This window comes from Ranitomeya imitator, chromosome 1 (assembly GCF_032444005.1).
Source record: "Ranitomeya imitator isolate aRanImi1 chromosome 1, aRanImi1.pri, whole genome shotgun sequence".
Lineage (NCBI taxonomy): Eukaryota > Metazoa > Chordata > Amphibia > Anura > Dendrobatidae > Ranitomeya > Ranitomeya imitator.
In genome coordinates, this window is record NC_091282.1 from 105701577 (window position 1) to 105724246 (window position 22670).

The 22670-nt window shown below is 44.9% G+C and overlaps 1 protein-coding gene across 1 annotated transcript in view; it reads right to left on the reverse strand.

Annotated features, from left to right (window-relative positions):
• Positions 1 to 215: 215 nt before the first annotated feature.
• CENPK (centromere protein K) overlaps positions 216 to 22670 on the reverse strand; it is a 120324-nt gene continuing 97869 nt past the window's right edge. The window contains exon 11 of the mRNA XM_069749424.1: positions 216 to 530. Coding sequence (XP_069605525.1) covers positions 372 to 530 — 159 coding nt within the window. The 3' untranslated portion in view covers positions 216 to 371. The remainder of the gene's footprint in view (positions 531 to 22670) is intronic.

The following is a 22670-nucleotide window of genomic DNA, read 5'->3' on the forward strand; positions in this document are numbered from 1 at the left end:
GTTATCATTCATTCTGTGGTCGTATTTAGCTTGATTTACATGGTCGCAAGAATTGGGAAATCATTGTAAAGTGCTTTTGGTATGTTGGTGCGCAGAATTTTCACCTGAAAAATTATTGCGCTCTCTTTAGATGCACAGACATGTAGCACAGAAATCCTGAAATCGCGCTCTGGCCATTCTTATTTCTCTGTATTTTGTGAAACTGGAACTACAAATTTAAAAGTATAGAATTTATTTTAGAATAAAACAAGTCATAAATCAACAGATTAAAATATTTCAATTAAAATCATTTTCCAAATATATATGATAGTAAAAACAACTAAATGAAGTTGTGTTGTATCATTAAAATAATGTCTGTAAAATGATAATAATCATAGATGAAAAGCCTCGAGACGTATTCGCTTGTCATCAGCCGGGTGCCTTAATGCAATTCCAAAACGGAGCATCAACTCGATGTAAGGAGGCCAGTACTCGTCCTTTACGATGATGTAGGGGTCATTTGGGGTGCTCATGAGCTGGTTAATGAGAGTCTGAAAGATAAATTAGACAGGGCTTAAGTCAGTTTTCTTTTGCTTTAAAACAGTCCACATTTAGAAAACTGGTTTTAGGAAGTTTTGCCCCCAGCATTTCGCCCCCAGCAGTTCGCCCCCAGGTACACTTCGCCCCCGAACATTTCACCCCCGGGATTTCGCCCCCAGGTTGTTTCGCCCCCGCACATTTTGCCCCCAGCAGTTCGCCCCCGGATGTTTCGCACCCAGCAGTTCGCCCCCGGATGTTTCGCCCCAGCATTTCGCCCCCAGGTTGTTTCACCTCGGCACATTTCGCCCCCAGCAGTTCGCCCCCGGATGTTTCGCCCCCAGCAGTTCGTTCCGGTGTTTCAACCCAGATGTTTCAATCCCAGCAGTTCGCACCCAGATGTTTCGCCCCCAGCAGTTCGCCCCGGATGTTTCGCCCCCGGATGTTTCACCCCCAGATGTTTTGCACCCAGCAGTTCGCCCCCGGATGTTTCGCCCCCAGATGTTTGGCCCCCGGATGTTTGGCCCCCAGCAGTTCATCCCTGGATGTTTTGCCTCTAGCAATTTGCTCCTGGATCTTTCACATCCGGAAAAGACCTGCCTGAACTGAACATTGGCAGGTTCGCTTATCACTAATAATACACCATATGAGTCTAAGATAAAGAATTCTGATCAAATTAGTTTTTTTTATTCTAAAACTTAGTTTTCTAGATGAGTAATTTTACAAACAGACAGGAAAATAGTAGGATTTCATTGGTTACTAAGGAGGTCGTGCCCCCTTAGTAGCAGAACGGATCCTGGCTCCCTATGATACATTCAGGGCTGCATGTTCACAGCCCTCTGCAAAGCTCCCTTTCACCCTCCGCTCATGCGCTCTGTCCTGGACAAGAGGAGGGCTCCCCCCTGCCTGTGTAAAGCCGTTACAGGTTGGAACACATAGGGGGGCTTTGCAGAGGGCTGTAAACCAGCAGCCCTTTATACATCATAGGGAATATATTGTTAGTTGCATGCTCCTGTGCACGCCCTCTAGAATCCATCGACAAGTACTGCTACTAAGGAGAAACAACCTCCTTAACAACCACTGAAATCCTGCAGCACATGGAGCTTTAACTTGGATGAGACTTTTCACACAGAAGTGAAGCTGCTGGAAGGTCTCCTTTGGAAATGATACCATGGGCACAGGTACTATAACATAACATGTTTTTGTAGAGTTATGCTTTAACTGTATGTATCAAAACTGTATTAACAAGAAACATAAAAAGGTATAGAGGGGAAGGATTAGAGAAAAAGAGAAAATACAAATTACAGGTTATAATGCTTGAATTATTTTACAACTAAAAACACTGCTCTCAAAACATACAATATGTGACCATGAACTAAAATTCAAAGCTGTAGGCAATGCCTCTCAGATAATCCATCAAGCTTCTATTATTGAAATCTTGCACGATACGTTTAACCCTTGCTGAAATTGCAGCATACTTTTTGTTTCTTGCAGCAATGGGATTTCCTGCTATTATCTGAATAATTTCAAAACTATGGAGCTCTTGCTGATGATTCAGACAGTTAATGAACCGGTATATATTTTGGAAAAGAGTACCACATGTTTCTCGAAAACTACGTTGTCATTATTTGTTCGCTGTTGATCATTCAATGTTCGTTCATACACATTCCAGAATTGAACTGGAAACAAAGGTGCTTGACGTCCTCTGCGATTCATTCGACCGATATAGCTGTCTTCAAAATAGTTGGCGATAGGTATTGCTTCTTGTGGAAAGTCAGGATCTTCTGCCAATTCTTCAACTGATTGCACAACATTATGTGGTGGTAGAAAGGCCAGGGCAGGTATCATGCGTATCCAACGGGCAAATTCATGGTCACCTTGGTATTGCATCTTGAGTCCTTCATTTTGAACTTTACGCCAAACCGACGGTGATAGGTGGAAAAAGCAACCAGTCTTCACAAGGTTGGGAATTCACTTTCAAATGCCTGTATTGCAGCTAGTTCAAAATCCAACATCAGGTTGTCTGGCTGCAGTCCAGGCTGCAAGTTCTTCAGCTCTTGCAGCAACCTCTGGTATGTAGAACGGCTCTTGTCTGTCAGCAAGGTGTACACTACAGGAACAACAAGGCCGCTGTGGACTACATGGATTATGTAAAGTTGCTTAAACAAGGCTGGTGTAGTGAAAAACATGCCATCAGGAAACCGCTCTTTACTTTGTGCCAGTAGATGGAGATTGTCTCTTGTTCCAAATATCAACATATGGCTGTCTCCATTTCCTAATTTAAAATGAAAGTATTAGTAGAGGAAATAACAGAAAAAGTGTAACAAGCAGCAGACAGAGAATTTTGGGATAAATTCACAAAAAAAAAATATCCTCATCAGAAGCCTCTGTTCATATCTCACATTAAAAACTCACATTTTGCTCCAGATTTTCTGATTTCATAATAAAAAAACTGAAGCAAAATCTAGTGTGAAGGGGCCAACCAATAGTTTTTTACAACATATATTGTCCCAGTGGAAAATGATATATTTTGTTTAAAATTAAAATTACTTCCAAACTTGAAATAGGTCACATTTTTAGGGTACCTTTAGACCCTTCAACTAGACGGCCGTTCAGCACGGCCAATCGCCGCCATGCTGAACGGCCGTCTAGTTGACAGCTGCATCCAGACACGGCGTGCGGCTGGACGTCTGAATGAACGACTGGGCCGGCCGCCCGCCTGAATTGGGCGTTCCATTCAGGCGGATGGGCGCGCTAGTCGTCGGGTGGGCAGCGCGAACGTTCATGACGTCCAAGCTGCCTATGCTGTCTCATTGAGAGGATTGTGCAGGACGCAAAAAACGCCAGTAAAATCACCAGTGTGCTTTTGGCCTAAGGCATAACTGAATGGTCCATTAGGCTAGGGTCATATGCAGCATTAATGTGTAAATCCTATCCACATGCTGATGAAAAGATTTTGTTTACAAAAAAAAAACATGCAGTGCAGCATGTCAATGTATGCTGCCATTATACAAAGAAAATTCCAGCCATTCAGACAAGGGGCTGAAATTCTGCACTAAAACCTGCACCTAAATCCATAGAGTTAAGTGAAGATTTTGATACAGAATTAGGGTACCACAATAGTGGCCACAATTGCAGGCACAAATAGATTCCTGTGGGATCTGCAATTGCTACCGCAATTACAGCCGCTGCGGAGATGCCGCTCCGCAATCCCCTTCCGTCAGTGGGCACGAGGCCTCAGGCTTTATCCAGACAAGCTGGATTTACAGGCGTATTCCTTGCTGTGTTTCCTGCCTGAAACCTGCCCTTTCATGTCTATGGTGCGGGTTAAGGGCAGATTCCGGCCGGGGCCAGAAAACGCCCCACCGGAAAATAGCTTAAAAGCTATTTTTCGGCGGATCCCGTGCTTAACTCGCCAATTCAAGGGACTGGGCAAGAGGGAAACCTCCCGAAAAATGCCTGCAAACCACAGGAAATACGCTCGGTTTAGGCCATAGCAGGGCATGGCCATGTCCCCTATTTGCAGAAGCGTTTTGCCAAAGCGCTTGCAAAGTGCTTAAAAAGTGCTTGCAAGCAGCAGGCAAAACGCCTCTGCAAATCCTGGCGTATCTCACCTGAGCTACGGAGTTCAGCACAACCTGTCCACGGATCTGCAGGACTGAACTACGAGAGCCGAGGAATCAGCCGGCGATGGCAGTTCAGCCCGTGCATGCCGAAGACAGGCGAGGCTGAACTCCGGGGCAGCATCCAGGACAGGTATGGCCAGTACAATGCAGCATATTTGGAATTAGGGTACCGTCACACAGTGGCATTTTGATCGCTACGACGGCACGATTCGTGACGTTCCAGCGATATAGTTACGATCTCGCAGTGTCTGACACGCTCCTGCGATCAGGGACCCCGCTGAGAATCGTACGTCGTAGCAGATCGTTTGAAACTTTCTTTCGTCGTCTAATGTCCCGCTGTGGCGGCATGATCGCATGGTGTAACAAAGGTGTGCACGATATTGTATACGATGTGCGCATAGTAACCAACGGCTTCTACATCGCACATACGTCATGAAATTATCGCTCCAGCGTCGTACATTGCAAAGTGTGACAGCAGTCTACGACGCTGGAGCGATATTGTTACGATGCTGGAGCGTCACAGATCGTGCCGTCGTAGCGATCAAAATGCCACTGTGTGACGGTACCCTTAGTGTTGGCCGATCCGATCACTGAAGATCGTAATTTATTACGATTTTCAGGCTGATCGTTATTTTAAATTACGATCCGATTTGTAGCCAGATCATGATGATGATCTGAATTAGAAATCGGAATCCTCCATAATCTGAAAACCCTGTCCGGGTATACACGCCTGAGCAGTGTGCGTATATATATATATATATATATATATATATATACACACACACACACAAACTGTACGGGTGTACAGCGTGTGTGCTTATTTAGCTTTAGTAAATGGCTACAGGCTGCGCTGTTAACAAATAAACAAACCCAGTTACTCACCTCTTGATCCAGTGTCCAGTACTGGCTCCGTCTCCTAGCCCAGCAGTGCAGGGAATCCCGAAATCCAGGCGGCGCATTGCCGCCTTTGTGCCTGTCATACTATAACTACAATGGAGAGTGATCCCAGGACCGCTCACTAGACGGTCCTGGGAAAGCACCACATCACGTCACAGAACAGCCCGGCACATGTGCAGAGGTGGTGATGCACAACCCAGAAAGCATAGCGTTGGGATTTCGGAATTCCCTGCACCGCCGGAGACAGCGCTGGACACCGGAGAGAGAGTTGAATAACTGGGTTTGTTTATTTTTTAACAGCGCAGCTTGGGGCCATTATATATATGCAAGAAAGCTGGAAGAAGAGTGGCTCAACTGAGATTGTTGCTGAGGACTCAGTGTGCTGCTAGAGCAGGGGTTGGCTTCTACCCGTACTTAACATTCATCCATGAAGACCTCCGCGCTGCTGAAGTCCTATACAAATCCTTTATTGCATTACAAAGTTCCAAAAGTGCCAGACCACCATCACCCACCAACATATATACATATATATACACACACACTGTTCGGGCATACATATATATACAGGTCCTTCTCAAAAAATTAGCATATAGTGTTAAATTTCATTATTTACCATAATGTAATGATTACAATTAAACTTTCATATATTATAGATTCATTATCCACCAACTGAAATTTGTCAGGTCTTTTATTGTTTTATTACTGATGATTTTGGCATACAACTCCTGATAACCCAAAAAACCTGTCTCAATAAATTAGCATATCAAGAAAAGGTTCTCTAAACGACCTATTACCCTAATCTTCTGAATCAACTAATTAACTCTAAACACATGCAAAAGATACCTGAGGCTTTTATAAACTCCCTGCCTGGTTCATTACTCAAAACCCCCATCATGGGTAAGACTGGCGACCTGACAGATGTCAAGAAGGCCATCATTGACACCCTCAAGCAAGAGGGTAAGACCCAGAAAGAAATTTCTCAACAAATAGGCTGTTCCCAGAGTGCTGTATCAAGGCACCTCAATGGTAAGTCTGTTGGAAGGAAACAATGTGGCAGAAAACGCTGTACAACGAGAAGAGGAGACCGGACCCTGAGGAAGATTGTGGAGAAGGACCGATTCCAGACCTTGGGGAACCTGAGGAAGCAGTGGACTGAGTCTGGTGTGGAAACATCCAGAGCCACCGTGCACAGGCGTGTGCAGGAAATGGGCTACAGGTGCCGCATTCCCCAGGTAAAGCCACTTTTGAACCATAAACAGCGGCAGAGGCGCCTGACCTGGGCTACAGAGAAGCAGCACTGGACTGTTGCTAAGTGGTTCCAAGTACTTTTTTCTGATGAAAGCAAATTTTGCATGTCATTCGGAAATCAAGGTGCCAGAGTCTGGAGGAAGACTGGGGAGAAGGAAATGCCAAAATGCCTGAAGTCCAGTGTCAAGTACCCACAGTCAGTGATGGTGTGGGGTGCCATGTCAGCTGCTGGTGTTGGTCCACTGTGTTTCATCAAGGGCAGGGTCAATGCAGCTAGCTATCAGGAGATTTTGGAGCACTTCATGCTTCCATCGGCTGAAATGCTTTATGGAGATGAAGATTTCATTTTTCAGCACGACCTGGCACCTGCTCACAGTGCCAAAACCACTGGTAAATGGTTTACTGACCATGGTATTACTGTGCTCAATTGGCCTGCCAACTCTCCTTACCTGAACCCCATAGAGAATCTGTGGGATATTGTGAAGAGAAAGTTGAGAGACGCAAGACCCAACACTCTGGATGAGCTTAAGGCCGCTATTGAAGCATCCTGGGCCTCCATAACATCTCAGCAGTGTCACAGGCTGATTGCCTCCATGCCACGCCGCATTGAAGCAGTCATTTCTGCCAAAGGATTCCCGACCAAGTATTGAGTGCATAACTGAACATTATTATTTGATGGTTTTTTTGTTTTATTTGATTGGATGGGTGAAATATGCTAATTTATTGAGACAGGTTTTTTGGGTTATCAGGAGTTGTATGCCAAAATCATCAGTATTAAAACAATAAAAGACCTGACAAATTTCAGTTGGTGGATAATGAATCTATAATATATGAAAGTTTAATTGTAATCATTACATTATGGTAAATAATGAAATTTAACACTATATGCTAATTTTTTGAGAAGGACCTGTAGCTCTGGAGATTGGATCGGAATTAATTCCAATCTTCGGTATGATCAGCCCGATCTGATCCTATCTTTCCAGTGATTGGCCAACACTAGTTGGAATCAGTAGGCCTCACTACATTATATTACCCTCAAAGTTTCCCTTGAAGGCAAAAATCACATAGTATTTTATATCAGCACCTTATAGCCCTAGCATTTTTCACATTTGTGCAAAATAAACCTTGCAATAATTATGCATAATAGAATTGTTTTAATACAATGCTAAATGGTTAAGTAGCTTACCAGAGTCATGCAGAAGGAACTGCTGCTGGACACCATCAATACTGATCTCCTGGAACTCCAGGGGGATAACAAGTTGATCAAGGGTTTGAGGTAACCTTGGGATATTGCCAAGTTGCCTTGCTAATCGTATTGTCCTCTTCAGTGATGCTTTCCTTGGGAGAAGTGCTGCAACATTAGAATGGGCTCCTGAAACGACGTCTGTGAGAATCTGTTGTGGTGTCTCCTGTGTTGTCCTTGCCCTGGTGACTGCCTCATTAACAAGTCGGATTGCTTCAGGTCTTGCAGCTTGTGCTGCGTGACTGTGAAGATTGACTACTTTCACAACTTCACCAGACTCTTCATTGGTCCAAACACGTCCCTTGCAAGTCGACCGTTTTTCACATACCCAGATGGATTGGACATCATCAGCGGTTCATTTGGAAAATAAGTAAATGTGATTCTCATAGACCAACTTCCTCCTTCCACGTTTGGACAGAACTGAATTCATAGTTGTAGAAAGTGAATTGCTGTGGAAGCTGACTGATTTTTTGTGGCAGTACACTTCTCTCTTTGTGGAGATTTCAGATACTGCTATATTCTGATGTACAGATGGAATACAAGCTAGTCTAATGTAACTTGCAGGACATGTGACCTGCTACTTGTTACATCTGCAACAAAACTTGCAACAAAGCAGGTCAGTGCTGGGTCAGGTAAAAGTTCAAAATTGTTTAGATTTTAGGCCTCTTGCACATTGTAATTTTAGAGTGGTTTCACACTTGTGTTTGTGGCCGCCAGAGGTCGATCCACTCTGGATCTGACATCCAGCTGACCCCAGGGCAATGTTGGCATTCCGCTTGCATTGCCCATAGAAATGAACGGCTGGGTTCCGCGATCTGCAGCCGCCCGTTCGCTTTCGTAATGCCGCATTCCGCTATCAGTGTCAGAACAAAAAGAAGAGCATTTTCTTCTTTTCGCTCGGCTGCAGGTTAGCGGAATGCGGCTGTCACGGGGCTACCGCGACAGAGAGGTTCGAGAGAACCGCAGCGCTCTGGGTCTCGTTCACACACAGTGAACAGAAGCTCTTCTCCTGTATTTTGACCTGGCTGCTTTGTGCCAGCAGTGCAGGAGTTAACCTTATTTGCTAAGTTGCTGTGAGCTGGGTCTCTCAGCTGAAGTGGATTTTTGTAATCTCCCCCTCTATATAGACCCAGCCTTGACTACAGCTAGTGTCAGTGATCAGCTCTGCTGCCTGGCTTGGAGGTTGAAGGAGAGTGATATTTGGAGCTTGGAAGTTTATTACAGAGATTGGTGTCTGCTGTTTTGGTTGCTTGTTAAACCTGTTTTCCTTCCTAGTTTTCTCCTCCACTTCCCTTCTATGTGTACCCTCTGTAGTTGTGTGAGCATTTGGTGAGTTTGAGACTTTTAGTTACCTTGTCTGTATACCCTGTTTATTGTTGTGTTTATACACTGGTGCAGTCCTCCTCCCTGGGGGGAGAGGGGGCCACTTATAGGGCCTGCACAGGAGACAGGGATACGCTGGCGTCTCGGGCCTCCTAACCATTATAGGTACCCCCGAGATAAGGGAAAGCCAGGGCCCCATTAAAGTGGTAGGAACAGGTGCGGGTTCCAGTACGCCGTCCTGCCCAAACGCCGCATACGGCGTGACAGTACTGTTTTATTCGTATATTCATTGTTCACGGCGTCTGTCTGTCATGTAAATCCAAGTCGCTGATTGGTCGTGGCAAAACGCACACGACCATTGCCACGACCAATCAGCGACAGTCACAGTCTGCCAGAAAAATGCACTGCCCTGCACTCACCGCTCACACAGGGTTAATGCCAGCGTTAACGGATCGCGGTGTACCGCACTCCGTTAACGCTGCTATTAACCCTGTGTGACCAACTTTTCGCTATTGATGGTGCCTATGCAGCATCAATAGTGAAAAGATGTAATGTTAAAAATAATAATAAAAAAAAAAAAGTTATTCTCACCCCCTCCAACGTCACGCTGTCTTCCACGCCTCTCTCCGGTGCACGCCGTGCCTTCCGGTCCGAACGATGCTATGCGTTCAGGACCTGCGACGACGTCACGGTCAAGTGACCGCGACGTCATTGCAGGTCCTACGCTCAGACCGGAAGCCACCGCAAGCACTGCAGAGAGTCGCGAGGACTTCAGGGCCCGTGCCTGATGTGAGTATATCTTTATTATTTTTTTTTTAACATGAATATAGTGCCCACATTCCTAGACTACATGGGCAGTGCAATATACTATGTCTGCTGGCCAATATACTACGTGGCCTGTGCAATGTACTGGGGGGACTGTACAATATACTACATAACCTGTGCAACATACCACATGGCTGCGCCTTCTAGAATACCTGATACGTTAGAATCTGGCCACCATCTAGTATATTCAAAATTGGCAATCTTCTTAGCGATTTTCCAGTGCTTAGCATTTGGGAAAGTGGCTACTGTGAAAGAGGTCTTAGGGCTCAAACACTAGGCCAAAATTCCCTGCCTAATTTGGGGCTGAAACATCTAGGGGCAAAAAGCTGGGTGCGAAACATTCGGGGGCGAACTGCTGGGGGCGAAACATCCGGGGGCGAACTGCTGGGTGTGAAACATCCGGGGGCAAACTGCTGTGGGCGAAACATCCGGGGGCGAACTGCTGGGGGTGAAACATCCAGGGGCGAACTGCTGGGGGCGAAAGATCCGGGAGCGAAATGTGGGGGGGCGAACTGCTGGGTGCGAAACATCCAAGGGTAAAATGTGCGGGGGCGAAATGTGCGGGGGCAAACTGCTGGGGGCGAAATATCCGGTGCGAAACATCCAGGGGCGAGCTGCTGGGAGCGAAACATCCGGGGGCGAAATATCCGGGGGTGAACTGCTGGGGGCGAAACATCCGGGGGCGAAATGTGCGGGGGCGAACTGCTGTGGGCGAAACATCCGGGGGCGAAACAACCTGGGGGAGAAATGTTCGGGGGCGAAGTGTAGCTCGGGGCGAACTGCTGGGGGCGAAACTTCCAACTCCCTAGAAAACTGCACCCACCTGGAGGTGAGAGGTGAAAAATGGAAAGTGAAGTGGGGTATGTTGGAATACTTGAGAATATATAGCGATGGGGGAAATACACCACCTACAGGACACAAGTAGTTTACATTTAGAGACATAGGATGCAGTGTCAGACAGATCAGTCTAGTTGTACGAATGCTGAAATGACCTGAATGATTGACTTACATGTTGTACGATGACCCAGGCAACCTTGTGTCCATCTACTGTCACCTATTATAGAATGAAAAGATTTTTTGTGTGTGTTTACTAGTGATGAGCGAAGGTGCTCAGGAGCTAACTAAATGTCTTTGGCGTGCTCGAGAAATATGTTTGAGTTCTTGCGGCTGAATGTTTCATGGCTGTTTGGCAGCTGCAACACATGCCTGTTTGTTCGGCATTCCCTGCATGTGTTGTGGCTCAACAGCAGCAGGGGAACTCGGTTAGCACCTGAGTATGATCAGATAACACCTTATCTGGGGGCGTTCACTCTTCACAAGTGTGTTTACCCTTTTAAGAAACCAGGGCTCTGCTGTCAGAGGTAGGATATATATTAACAAAACAAATTTTGCCTGATGAAGATCCCAGACAGAGGGATGAAAACACATTGTATTTATTAATATACCGTAAATACTCGAGTATAAGCCGAGATTTTCAGCCTAAATTTTTGGGCTGAAAGTGCCCCTCTTGGCTTATACTCGAGTCACGGTCTGTGGCAAGGTCGGCGGGTGAGGGGGAGAGAGGGCTGAGGCATACTCACCTAGTCCCGGCGATCCTGGCGCTGTCCCTGCAGTCCCACGGTCTTCGGGTGCTGCAGCTCTTCCCCTGTTCGGCGGTCACGTGGGACCGCTCATTAGAGAAATGAATATGGACTCCACTCCCATAAGGGTGGAGCCGCATATTCATTTCTCTAATCAGCGGTAACGGTGACCGCTGATAGAGGAAGAAGCTGCGGCACCCGGAGACCAGCTGTCCGGGAGGAGGGGGACGCCGGGAGCAGGTAAGTATCGCATATTCACCTATCCCTGTTCCACAAGCTGGGTGCCGCTCCATCTTCCCGGCGTCTCTCCGCACTGTCTGTGCAGGTCAGAGGGCGCGATGACGCATATAGTGTGCGCGCCGCCCTCTGCCTGAACAGTCAGTGCGGAGAGACGCCGGGATGGGACGCCGGGAGCTGCAAGCAAGAGAGGTGAGTATGGCATTTTTTTTTTTTATTGCAGCATTATATATACCGGTAGCACAGCTTTATAAGGAGCATCTATGGGGCACAAATGAACGGTGCAGAGCACTATATGGCAGAGCTTTATAAGGAGCATCTATGGGGCAATAATGAACGGTGCAGAGCACTATATGGCAGAGCTTTATAAGGAGCATCTATGGGGCAATAATGAACGGTGCAGAGCACTATATGGCACAGTTTTATATGGCACATCTATGGGGCAATGATGAAAGGTGCAGAGTATATATGTGGCACAGCTTTATATGGAGCTTCTATGGGCAATAATGAACAATATGAAGCATTATATGTGGCACAGCTTTATACAGAGCATCTATGGGGCAATAATGAACGGTATGCAGCATTATATGTGGCACAGCTTTATACAGAGCATCTATGGGGCAATAATGAACGGTATGCAGCATTATATGTGGCACAGCTTTATATGGAGCATCTTATGGGGCAATAATGAACGGTATGGAGCATCTATTTTTATTTTTGAAATTCACCGGTAGCTGCTGCATTTCCTACCCTAGGCTTATACTCGAGTCAATAAGTTTTCCCAGTTTTTTGTGGCAAAAGTAGGGGGGTCGGCTTATACTCGAGTATATATGGTAGGTTTTTCTTCTACATTTGATACTCTGGATACTATCTCTGCCAGCAGACACACAAAAAATATTCGTGTTTACTCAGACGTTTTCCTACATTGTGTGGCCACCAAGATCCTTTGGTGGGACACTCCATCCAGTGGCTGCAGCAACTATGGAGACTCGTGCAGCAAGAATACCAACCTACTGTACAGCTGTGTGTTCAGAACATAACAGACGCTCACCAACCCAGAGGCGTTCTGCTAGCTCATGGACCTGGATCATTGTGACGTTGCTGCACTCGGGAGCTTTATTTGCTTTGTCTATCCCTCTGTTATCGCAACCTGTTGTGAATTTTCATACCGGTATGTACAGCTAAAGGATGGCAGTCCAACTCTGTCCTGCTCCATAAAAACTAGTAAACTGAAGGTACTGGTCAGTATAAGGCCATGTTCACACAGTGCGTTTTTTTCTGCGGAACCGCAGCGTTTTTGCCGCTGCGGTTCCGCAGCTGTTTTCCATGCAGGGTACAGTACAATGTACCCTATGGAAAACAGGAACCACTGTGCACATGATGCGGGAATCGGGAAAAAAAGCCGCGCTGAATAGCCGCGGTAAAAAAGAAGTACCATGTCACTTCTTTTTTTCGGAGCCGCAGCGGTTCTGCACCCATAGACCTCCATTGTGAGGTCAAACCCACAGTAAAACCCGCAGATCAAAAATATATCTGCGGGTTTTATTGCGGTTTGTGGTGCCGAACCGCTGCAGCAGGAAGTGCGGGGAAGCGGGCGGAAGTGCGTGGGCGGAGTGTGGCTGCCCCGATCCCACCCCCCCATGCTCCGATGCCCCACCCCCGTGCTCCGATGCCCCCCCCCCGTGCTCCGATGCCCCCGCCGTGCCCTAATCTCCCCCCCTTATACTTACCCGGCCTCCCGGTGTCCGTCCGGCCGTCTTCTCCCTGGGCGCCGCCATCTTGCAAAATGGCGGGCGCATGCGCAGTGCGCCCGCCGAATCTGCCGGCCGGCAGATTAGTTCCAAAGTGCATTTTGATCACTGAGATATAACCTATCTCAGTGATCAAAATAAAAAAATAGTAAATGACATCCCCCCCCTTTGTCACCCCCATAGGTAGGGACAATAAAAAAATTAAGAATTTTTTTTTTTTTTTTTCCACTAAGGTTAGAATAGGGTTAGGGTTAGGGTTAGGGTTAGGGGTAGGGTTAGGGTATTTTCAGCCATTTTAACCCTAAAAAAACTTCCTAGAAAACACACAGACTCTGCATAGAAAACTGCATAAAAAAAGGATCAAAAAACGCATCAAAAAACGCACCAAAAAAGCACAAAAAAAGGACCAAAAAAAGGACCTGCGTTTTCTGCCAAGAGCTGCGGTTTCAGTCCTGAAAAAAAAAGGATGGAAATCAGGAACGTGTGAACATACCCTAAAGCATAAGAATGGACATGGTGTATTACAGCCTCTCACTGGTGAAATTAATTCTTAATTGAGTTTATTACATTCTTAAACATCAATTAAGAAGAGCACATTTACAGTAACATCTCTGTGGTAATACACAGCTCACAATGTCCTCACACAAATGGACTTCTAAGAATTTATATTGAACAGTGAAAACTTCAATTTGTTGGCCATATTGTGCTGTGTCAGTAGACTCAGGTGCTAATTTACATCTATTCCTGAAAAAGGTGGAACAGTTGGACCACCATCCCCTTGGTAGAGTGCATTTTTTTTTATGTGGCTATTAGAAAATTGGGACACATTTCTGGTGCCGTCACTGGTGGCTTCCTGTTGAATTGTGCAGGCATAGATTGAGTTATCAATCTTTTCCCTCACTACTCCGCTTCTCCCCTTTGAAAATCCCTTGATTGGCTTCCAATTCAAATTACTAACACTGACCTACAAGGCCGTCCATAATCTCTCCTTCATATATCTGCAAGCTAATCGATATCTTTGCACACGTAACCTCCGGTCATCCCAAAACCGTCTTCTCTTCTCCGTGCTCCTATGTTTCTCAAGCAATCGCCTCCAAGACTTGTCCCAAGTATCGCCCATCCTCTGGAAATTCTGTACCTCAACAAGTCTGACTATTCACCACAATCAGAACTTTCAAATGAAACTTGCTAACCCATTTCTTCAAGAAAGGTTACAGCCTTCAATGAACCTGCTGCCACTTGACCACCAGTGAAGCAGCCGCAACCACCCAACCTACTGTCTCCTTCCCCAGTATCTTGACTGTAAGCCGGCAAGGACACAGCCCTCTCCCTTCTCTTACAGTCTGACATTGTTAGTTTATTCATTATATCTGTATTTTCTTTGTAAACCCCTTTTTACATGTACAGCACCATGAAAACAATGGAGGTCTAAAAATAAATAATAATAATAATAATATGAATATTTTCACCTCATGGTTTCTTAAATCTCCAAGGAAAACGAAACTGGAAATCTTACTTTTAAGGTCCATCTACATTATGTTATGCGCAGAGTTAAATGACTATGACTGGTAAACCTGTCATGTCGTTGAATTATTTAGACAGGCAGACAGCACTTAAGATATGCACTGGACGATCTGTGTGCATAGGCTGCCATTGCTCTCCACAGAACAGGACCTGTTTACACAGGATGATGCACTGACGAGGATGATTTTTTTGTGCAATCCAAAAGATAATTTAATTCACCAAAGATCATTTAAGCTGTTCACTGGGTGATCATCAGATAAATTACACTGCACGAATATCATGAAATGTGGCGCATTGCAAGTAAGGTTCATTCCTGATAATCGTTCTCTGTTAGTGGACCTTAAGTTCAGGCCAGCTGTATAATTCACAGTTTATTCATTGCAGGTTTATAGTTTAGGTTACAAAGTGAAAAGTTAAGCATTTAAACCTCTGATATACAGTGTGTGTTGTCAGCTTTACTACATGGAAGAGCAAAGTTACACAGGGCAAGAACGAGACTGTGATGATGGTTCATGGCCTCACTATAAAGATTACATGTGATCACATTAAAGTGTTCTTCCCAACACAAATCTAAAGCAGTACGCCGCTCCTCTGCCTCCCGGCTTCATGCTTGCTGTGGAGGCGATGCAGTCCTGATGAATGAAAGATCAGACCAGCGACAAAGTGTTCTCTCCGATGCTGCAAACAGAGGCGGCATCAGGCGAGTGCAGGAGCACTTAACCTGGTCGGATACATTGATCTGCCTAGCTTAAGAGCTTGTAAATGCTGTGATTCTTGCCTACAAAAACGGCAACTCTGGCAAAGTACCTTATTTTTTCGGACTATAAGACGCACTTTTTTCCTCCCAAAATGTGGAGGAAAATGGGGGGTGCATCTTATAGTCCGGATGTATGGGCTTTGGCTGTGGTGGGGAAGAGGTTTCGGTGGAGCATCAGGTCACAGGACGCTGGAGCCGGCGGCTCCGACTAACTCCCGTTCCCGCTGCTAAAGAGAAACGAATATGCACTGTATTCCTCGAATATGCACTGTATTCCTCGCCCATGGGCATGGTGGGAAATACAAATTCATATTTCTGGCATCCCTGGTAGAAATGGCCCCATCCTGTTCCTGGAATGTTGGTCCCAACCTTTTTCTTTTATAATTGGCCCCATCCTGTTCCTGGTATCCTGGTGCCCCATCAGGAAAGATAAAAAAAAAGATACACTCACCTACATCTGAATGATCTACATCTGTTAGCCATCATAAGTACATGTGGGGATTCCCTAGCAACCAGGCAACCCCCACATGTACTTATGCTGGCTAACCGATATAAATCAATCAGCTGCAGCAATAAAAACTAAATCTCCGAGCACTAAAAAATACTTGGAGAACCCCCGAGCATGCTCGAGAAATCTCGAGTAACGAGTATATTCACTCATCACTAGATGGGACCAATCAAACCAGGAACAGAGTGGGGCCAATTATAAAAGAAAAAGGATGAGGCCAATCATACCCCTCCCTATTCGCGTCCAGTCAGCGCCCACATAGCGTTTTAGCAGTCCGTTAAACGGACTAAGTAACACCGCGGCATAACGCAGTCCGTTAACGCTGCTATTAACCCTGTGTGACCAACTTTTTACTATTGATGCTGCCTATGCAGCATCAATAGTAAAAACATATAATGTTAAAAATAATTTAAAAAAATAAAAAAACATTATATTCTCACCTTCCGGCGCCTTTCCCACTCCTCGCGACGCTCCGGTCCCAAGAATGCATTGCGGCAATGATCCCCGATGACGTAGCGGTCTCGCGAGACCGCTACATCATCACGTGTTATTGCCGCAAGCAATTCTCGGGACCGGAGCGTCGCGAGGAGCATCGCTAAAGGCCTGGGCTGGATAAGGTGGCCGACGGAAGGTGAGTATATAACTATTTTTTATTTTAATTCTTTTTTTAACAGGGATATGGTGCCCACATTGCAATATACTAAGTGGGCTGTGTTATATACTACGTGGTCTGTGCAATACACTGCGTGGCTGTGGCATATACTGCGTGGCTAGGCAATATACTACGTGGCTGTTATATACTACGTGGGCCGTATTATATACTACGTGGCTGTGCTATATATTACGTGGCTGTGCAATATACTACATGGCTGTGCAATAAACTGCGTGGCTGGGCAATATACTACGTGGCTGTCTAATATACTACATGGTCCATGTTATATACTACGTTGGCTGTGTTATATACTACGTGGCTGTGCAATATACTGCATGGCTGTGCAATATACTGCGTGGCTATGTTATATACTACATGGCTGGGCAATATACTACGTGGCTGTGTTATGTACTACGTGGGCTGTTATATATTGCGTGGCCTGTGTTATATACTACGTCTCTGTGCTATATACTACGTGGCTGTGCAATATACTGCGTGGCTGGGCAATATACTACGTGGCTGTGTTATATACTATGTGAGCTGTGTTATATACTGCGTGGCCTGTGTTATATACTACGTCTCTGCACTATATACTACGTGGCTGTGCAATATACTGCGTGGCTTGGCAATATACTACGTGGCTGTGTTATATACTACGTGGCTGTGTAATATTCATCATTATATAATTTTCTTCCCGGGAGTTGTTATTTTCAACACTTAGCACCTTGTGTTTATTAACAAATAATAACTTCTCTTTAAATTGCACCTTAGCACTTGTTTGCACATATTGCACAATAATTTGGAGTTTTTTATTAAAACATTTTTATATATTTTTTATATATTTTCTATTGTTTCACTCATCTCTCATGGATTAATATACCCCCTTTGTGGGGAGTACTTACCTTGCACGGATACATATGTGATTTTTTTGAATGTGCGTGTGGGCATCCGTATATTTATTTTCATATGCCGTTCTGTGCTGCACACTTCTTTGTATTTTTTTGTAATAATTAATGTGTATTTTTTTAAATAATAAACATTTTTTTATATTGTATCGCTGCTAGATATTAAACCAATAAAGTAATACTATTTATCCAAATTGGTCTTTCTGGTGCATCCGTTGTTTTGGTGATTGGTTTCGTGGCTGTTATATACTACGTGGGCTGTGTTATATACTACGTGGGCTGTGTTATACACTACGTGGGCTGTGTTATATACTACGTGGCTGTGTTATATACTACGTGGCTGTGTTATATACTACGTGAGCTGTGTTATATACTACGAGGGCAGTGTTATATACTACGTGGCTGTTATATACTACGTGGCCTGAGTTATATACTGCATGGGCTGTGCTATATACTACGTGGGCTGTGCTATATACTACGTGGCCTGTGCGATATAGTATAGTTATTAAAGGGACACTGTCACCTGAATTTGGAGGGAACAATCTTCAGCCATGGAGGCGGGGTTTTTGGGTGTTTGATTCACCCTTTCCTTACCCGCTGGCTGCATGCTGGCTGCAATATTGGATTGAAGTTCACTCTCTGTCCTCCGTAGTACATGCCTGCGCAAGGCAATATTGCCTTGCGCAGGCGTGTACTATGGAGGACAGAGAATGAACTTCATTCCAATATTGCAGCCAGCATGCAGCCAGCTGGTAAGGAAAGGGTGAATCAAACACCCAAAAACCCCACCTCCATGGCTGAAGATTGTTCCCTCCAAATTCAGGTGACAGTGTCCCTTTAAGGTTGAAGGAAGACTTTAAGTCCATCTAGTTCAACCCATAGCCTAACCTGACATGCCCTAACATGTTGATTCAGAGGAAGGCAAAAAAAAACCATGTGGCAAATAGTAAGCTCCACTTTGGGGGAAAAAATTCCTTCCCGACTCCACATATGGCAATCAGACTGGATCAACGCCCCTAGGAATCTAGTATATATACCCTGTAACATTATACTTTTCCAGAAAGGTATCCAGTCCCCTCTTAAATTTAATTAATGAATCACTCAATACAACATCATACGGCAGAGAGTTCCATAGTCTCACTGCCCTTACAGTAAAGAACCCACGTCTGTTATTAGACTTAAACCTTCTTTCCGCCAGAGGTAGAGGATGCCCCCTTGTCCCTGTCTCAGGTCTATAATTACAAAGATCATCAGAAAGGTCTTGGTACTGTTCCCTCATATATTTATACATTAAAATAAGATCACCCCTTAGTGTTCGTTTTTCCAAACTAAATAGCCCCAAGTGTAATAACCTATCTTGGTATTGCAGACCCCCCAGGCCTCTAATAACCTTTGTCGCTCTTCTCTGCACGAGCTCCAGTTCAGCTATGTCTTTCTTATACACCGGAGACCAGAACTGTGCACAGTATTCTAAGTGTGGTTGAACTAGTGACTTGTATAGAGGTAAAATTATGTTCTCCTCATGTGCCTCTATGCTTCTTTTAATGTATCCCATTATTTTATTTGCCTTTGTAGCAGCTGCCTGACACTGGCCACTGAATATGAGTTTGTCATCCACCCATACACCCAGGTCTTTTTCATTGACAGTTTTGCCCAGAGTTTTAGAATTAAGCACATAGTTATTCATCTTATTACTTCTACCCAAGTGCATGACCTTACATTTATCCCCATTAAAGCTCATCTGCCATTTATCAGCCCAAGCTTCTAGTTCACATAAATCATCCTGTAATATAAAATTTTCCTCCTCTGTATTGATTACCCTGCAGAGTTTAGTGTCATCTGCAAATATTGAAATTCTGTTCTGAATGCCCGCTACAAGGTCATTAATAAATATGTTAAATAGAAGAGGGCCCGATACTGACCCCTGTGGTACCCCACTGCTAACAGCGACCCAGTCCGAGTGTGCTCCATTAATAACCACCCTTTGTTTCCTATCCTTGAGCCAGCTCTTAACCCACTTACACATATTTTCCCCTATCCCCATTATTCTCATTTTATGTATCAACCTTTTGTGTGGCACCGTATCAAAACCTTTTGAAAAGTCCATATACACTACGTCCACTGGGTTCCCTTGGTCCAGTCCGGAACTTACCTCTTCACAGAAACTGATCAAATTATTCTGACATGAACAGTCCCTAGTAAACCCGTGCTGATACTGGGTCATGAGGTTATTCCTCTTCAGATACTCCAGTATAGCATCCCTTAGAACAGGGCTCCCCAACCTGTAGCTCGGGAGCCACATGTGGCTCGCGGCCCCATGAATTGTGGCTCGTGACTGTGTGCCAGCTTGATGCATTAGTTCCAGGTCTAGCAAACAGGTATGAAGGCCACATCTCAAAATGGTGAATTTTGTGAGTAGCCCTGCACAGAATTGCAGATCTAGATGCACATTTACTGGTCTTAGGGGTTTAGAGGTGTTTTAGGTATGGTATGCTGGAGGTTTGTACTACCTGTTAGAGGAGGTTCTCAAAGCTGGATGTGACAGTGTGTTGGGAGAATACTAAATGGTGGTATTGTGGGAACCCCTGGATATCAGTGTACTGCTCTGGAGTGATTACTGTGGAAAAGCTTTGGTTATCATTATACCTCTAATGGGGGCTTTGGTTGACACTACTTTTAAGGGGGTGGGAGTTGGATGTGGCTCGCAACCTTCTCTCAGTGCTGAATGTGGCTCGCGACCCTCTCTCTAAGCTGAATGTGGCTCTCAAGGTCAGAAAGGTTGGGGACCACTGCCTTAGAATGCCCTCCAGGATTTTACCCACATTAGAGGTTAAGCTTACTGGCCTATAATTACCGAGTTCAGTTTTTGTCCCCTTTTTGAATATTGGCACCACATTTGCTATACGCCAGTCCTGTGGTACAGACCCTGTTATTATGAAATCTTTAAAGATTAAAAATAATGGTCTATCAATGACTGTACTTAATTCCTGCAGTACTCGGGGGTGGATCCCATCCGGGCCCGGAGATTTGTCAATTTTAGTGATTTTTAGACGCCACCGTACTTCCTGCTGGGTTAAGCAGGTGACATTTAATGGGGAATTTTTATCACTTGTCATTTTGTCTGCCATGGGATTTTCTTATGTAAATACTGAAGAAAAAAAGTCATTAAGCATATTGGCTTTTTCCTCATCCTCATCCACCATTTCACCCAGACTATTTTTAAGGGGGCCAACACTATCATGTTTTAGTTTCTTACTATTTATGTAGTTAAATATTATTTTGGGATTTGTTTTACTCTCTCTGGCAATGAGTCTCTCTGTCTCAGTCTTTGCTGCCTTGATTTGCTTTTTACATAATTTATTCAATTTTTTGTATTTATTTAATGCCTCATCACTACCTACTGCCTTTAATTCTCTAAATGCTTTCTTTTTGTCCCTTATTGCGCCCCTTACAGCTCTATTTAGCCATAGTGGTTTCCTCCTATTTCTAGTATGTTTATTCCCATACGGTATATACTGTGAACAGGTCCTATCCAGGATGCTAATAAACGTCTCCCATTTTCTTTGTGTATTTTTATGTCTCAGGATATTGTCCCAGTTAATTGCACCAAGATCATCTCTCATCCGTTGGAAATTTGCCCTCCTGAAGTTTAGTGTCCTAGTAACCCCTCTACTATACATCTTATTAAAGGATACATGAAAACTTATTATTTTGTGATCACTATTCCCCAAGTGACCTCCAACCCTTATATTTGATAGGCGGTCTGGCCTGTTGGTTAATATTAGGTCTAGCAGTGCCCCCCTTCTTGTTGGGTCCTGAACCAGTTGTGAAAGGTAATTGTCTCTCATAGTTGTCAAAAAACGATTACCTTTGCTGGAACTGCAGATTTCCGTTCCCCAATCTATTTCAGGGTAGTTGAAGTCCCCCATAATAATGACTTCTCCTTGAGTCACAGCTTCATCTATTTGCTTTACGAGGATATTCTCCGTTGCTTCCATTATTTTTGGAGATTTATAACAAACCCCCATCAGTAATTTATTATTTTTTCCCCCTCCCCTTATCTCCACCCACAGGGATTCTACATTTTCATTAGATTCACCTATATTATCACGCCAGATGGGTTTTAAGGATGATTTTACATACAGAGACACACCTCCCCTTCGCTTTTCCGTTCGGTCATTTCTGAACAGACTATAACCCTACAAGTTAACAGCCCAGTCATGGCTCTCATCCAGCCTCGTTTCAGTTACCCCACCATGTCATAATTATGCTCCAACAACTTTAGTTCTAATTCGTCCCATTTTGTTGGCGAGGCTTCTGGCATTAGCATACATGCACTTGATGTTCCTCTCTGCACCTCTATTTTTTCTTAAATTATTAACTGTTCTAACCCCAACCCCCATGCCACCGCCACCCCCATCTTCCTTATTTGTGCCCAGGTCTCTACCTGCACTATCTTCCCCTCCTATAAAATGAATACATTCCCCCCCAATTCCTAGTTTAAACACTCCTCCAACCTTCTAGCCATTTTCTCCCCCAGCACAGTCGCACCCTCCCCATTGAGGTGCAGCCCGTTCCTAGCGTAGAGCCTGTAGCCAACTGAGAAGTCGGCCCAGTTCTGCAGGAACCCAAACCCCTCCTTCCTACACCAATTCTTGAGCCACTTATTAACCTCCCTAATCTCCCGTTGCCTCTCTTGCGTGGCACGTGGTACAGGCAGTATTTCGGAAAATACCACGTTGGAGGTCCTTGCTTTCAGCTTGCAGCCTAATTCCCTGAAATCATCTTTAAGGACCTTCCACCTACCTCTAACTTTGTCATTTGTGCCAATGTGCACCATGAACGCTTGCTCCTCACCAGCCCCTCCCAGTAATCTGTCCACCCGATCAGCGATGTGTCGGACTCGAGCGCCAGGTAGGCAGCACACCGTTCGACGATCCCTGTCTTTGTGACAGATTGCCCTATCTGTTCCCCTAATAATTGAGTCCCCCACTACCAGCACCTGTCTGTCCTGCCCTGCTCTCCTATTTCCCTCCTTACTGGAGCAGTCACTCCTCCGGCTTTCAGAGGACATGCCC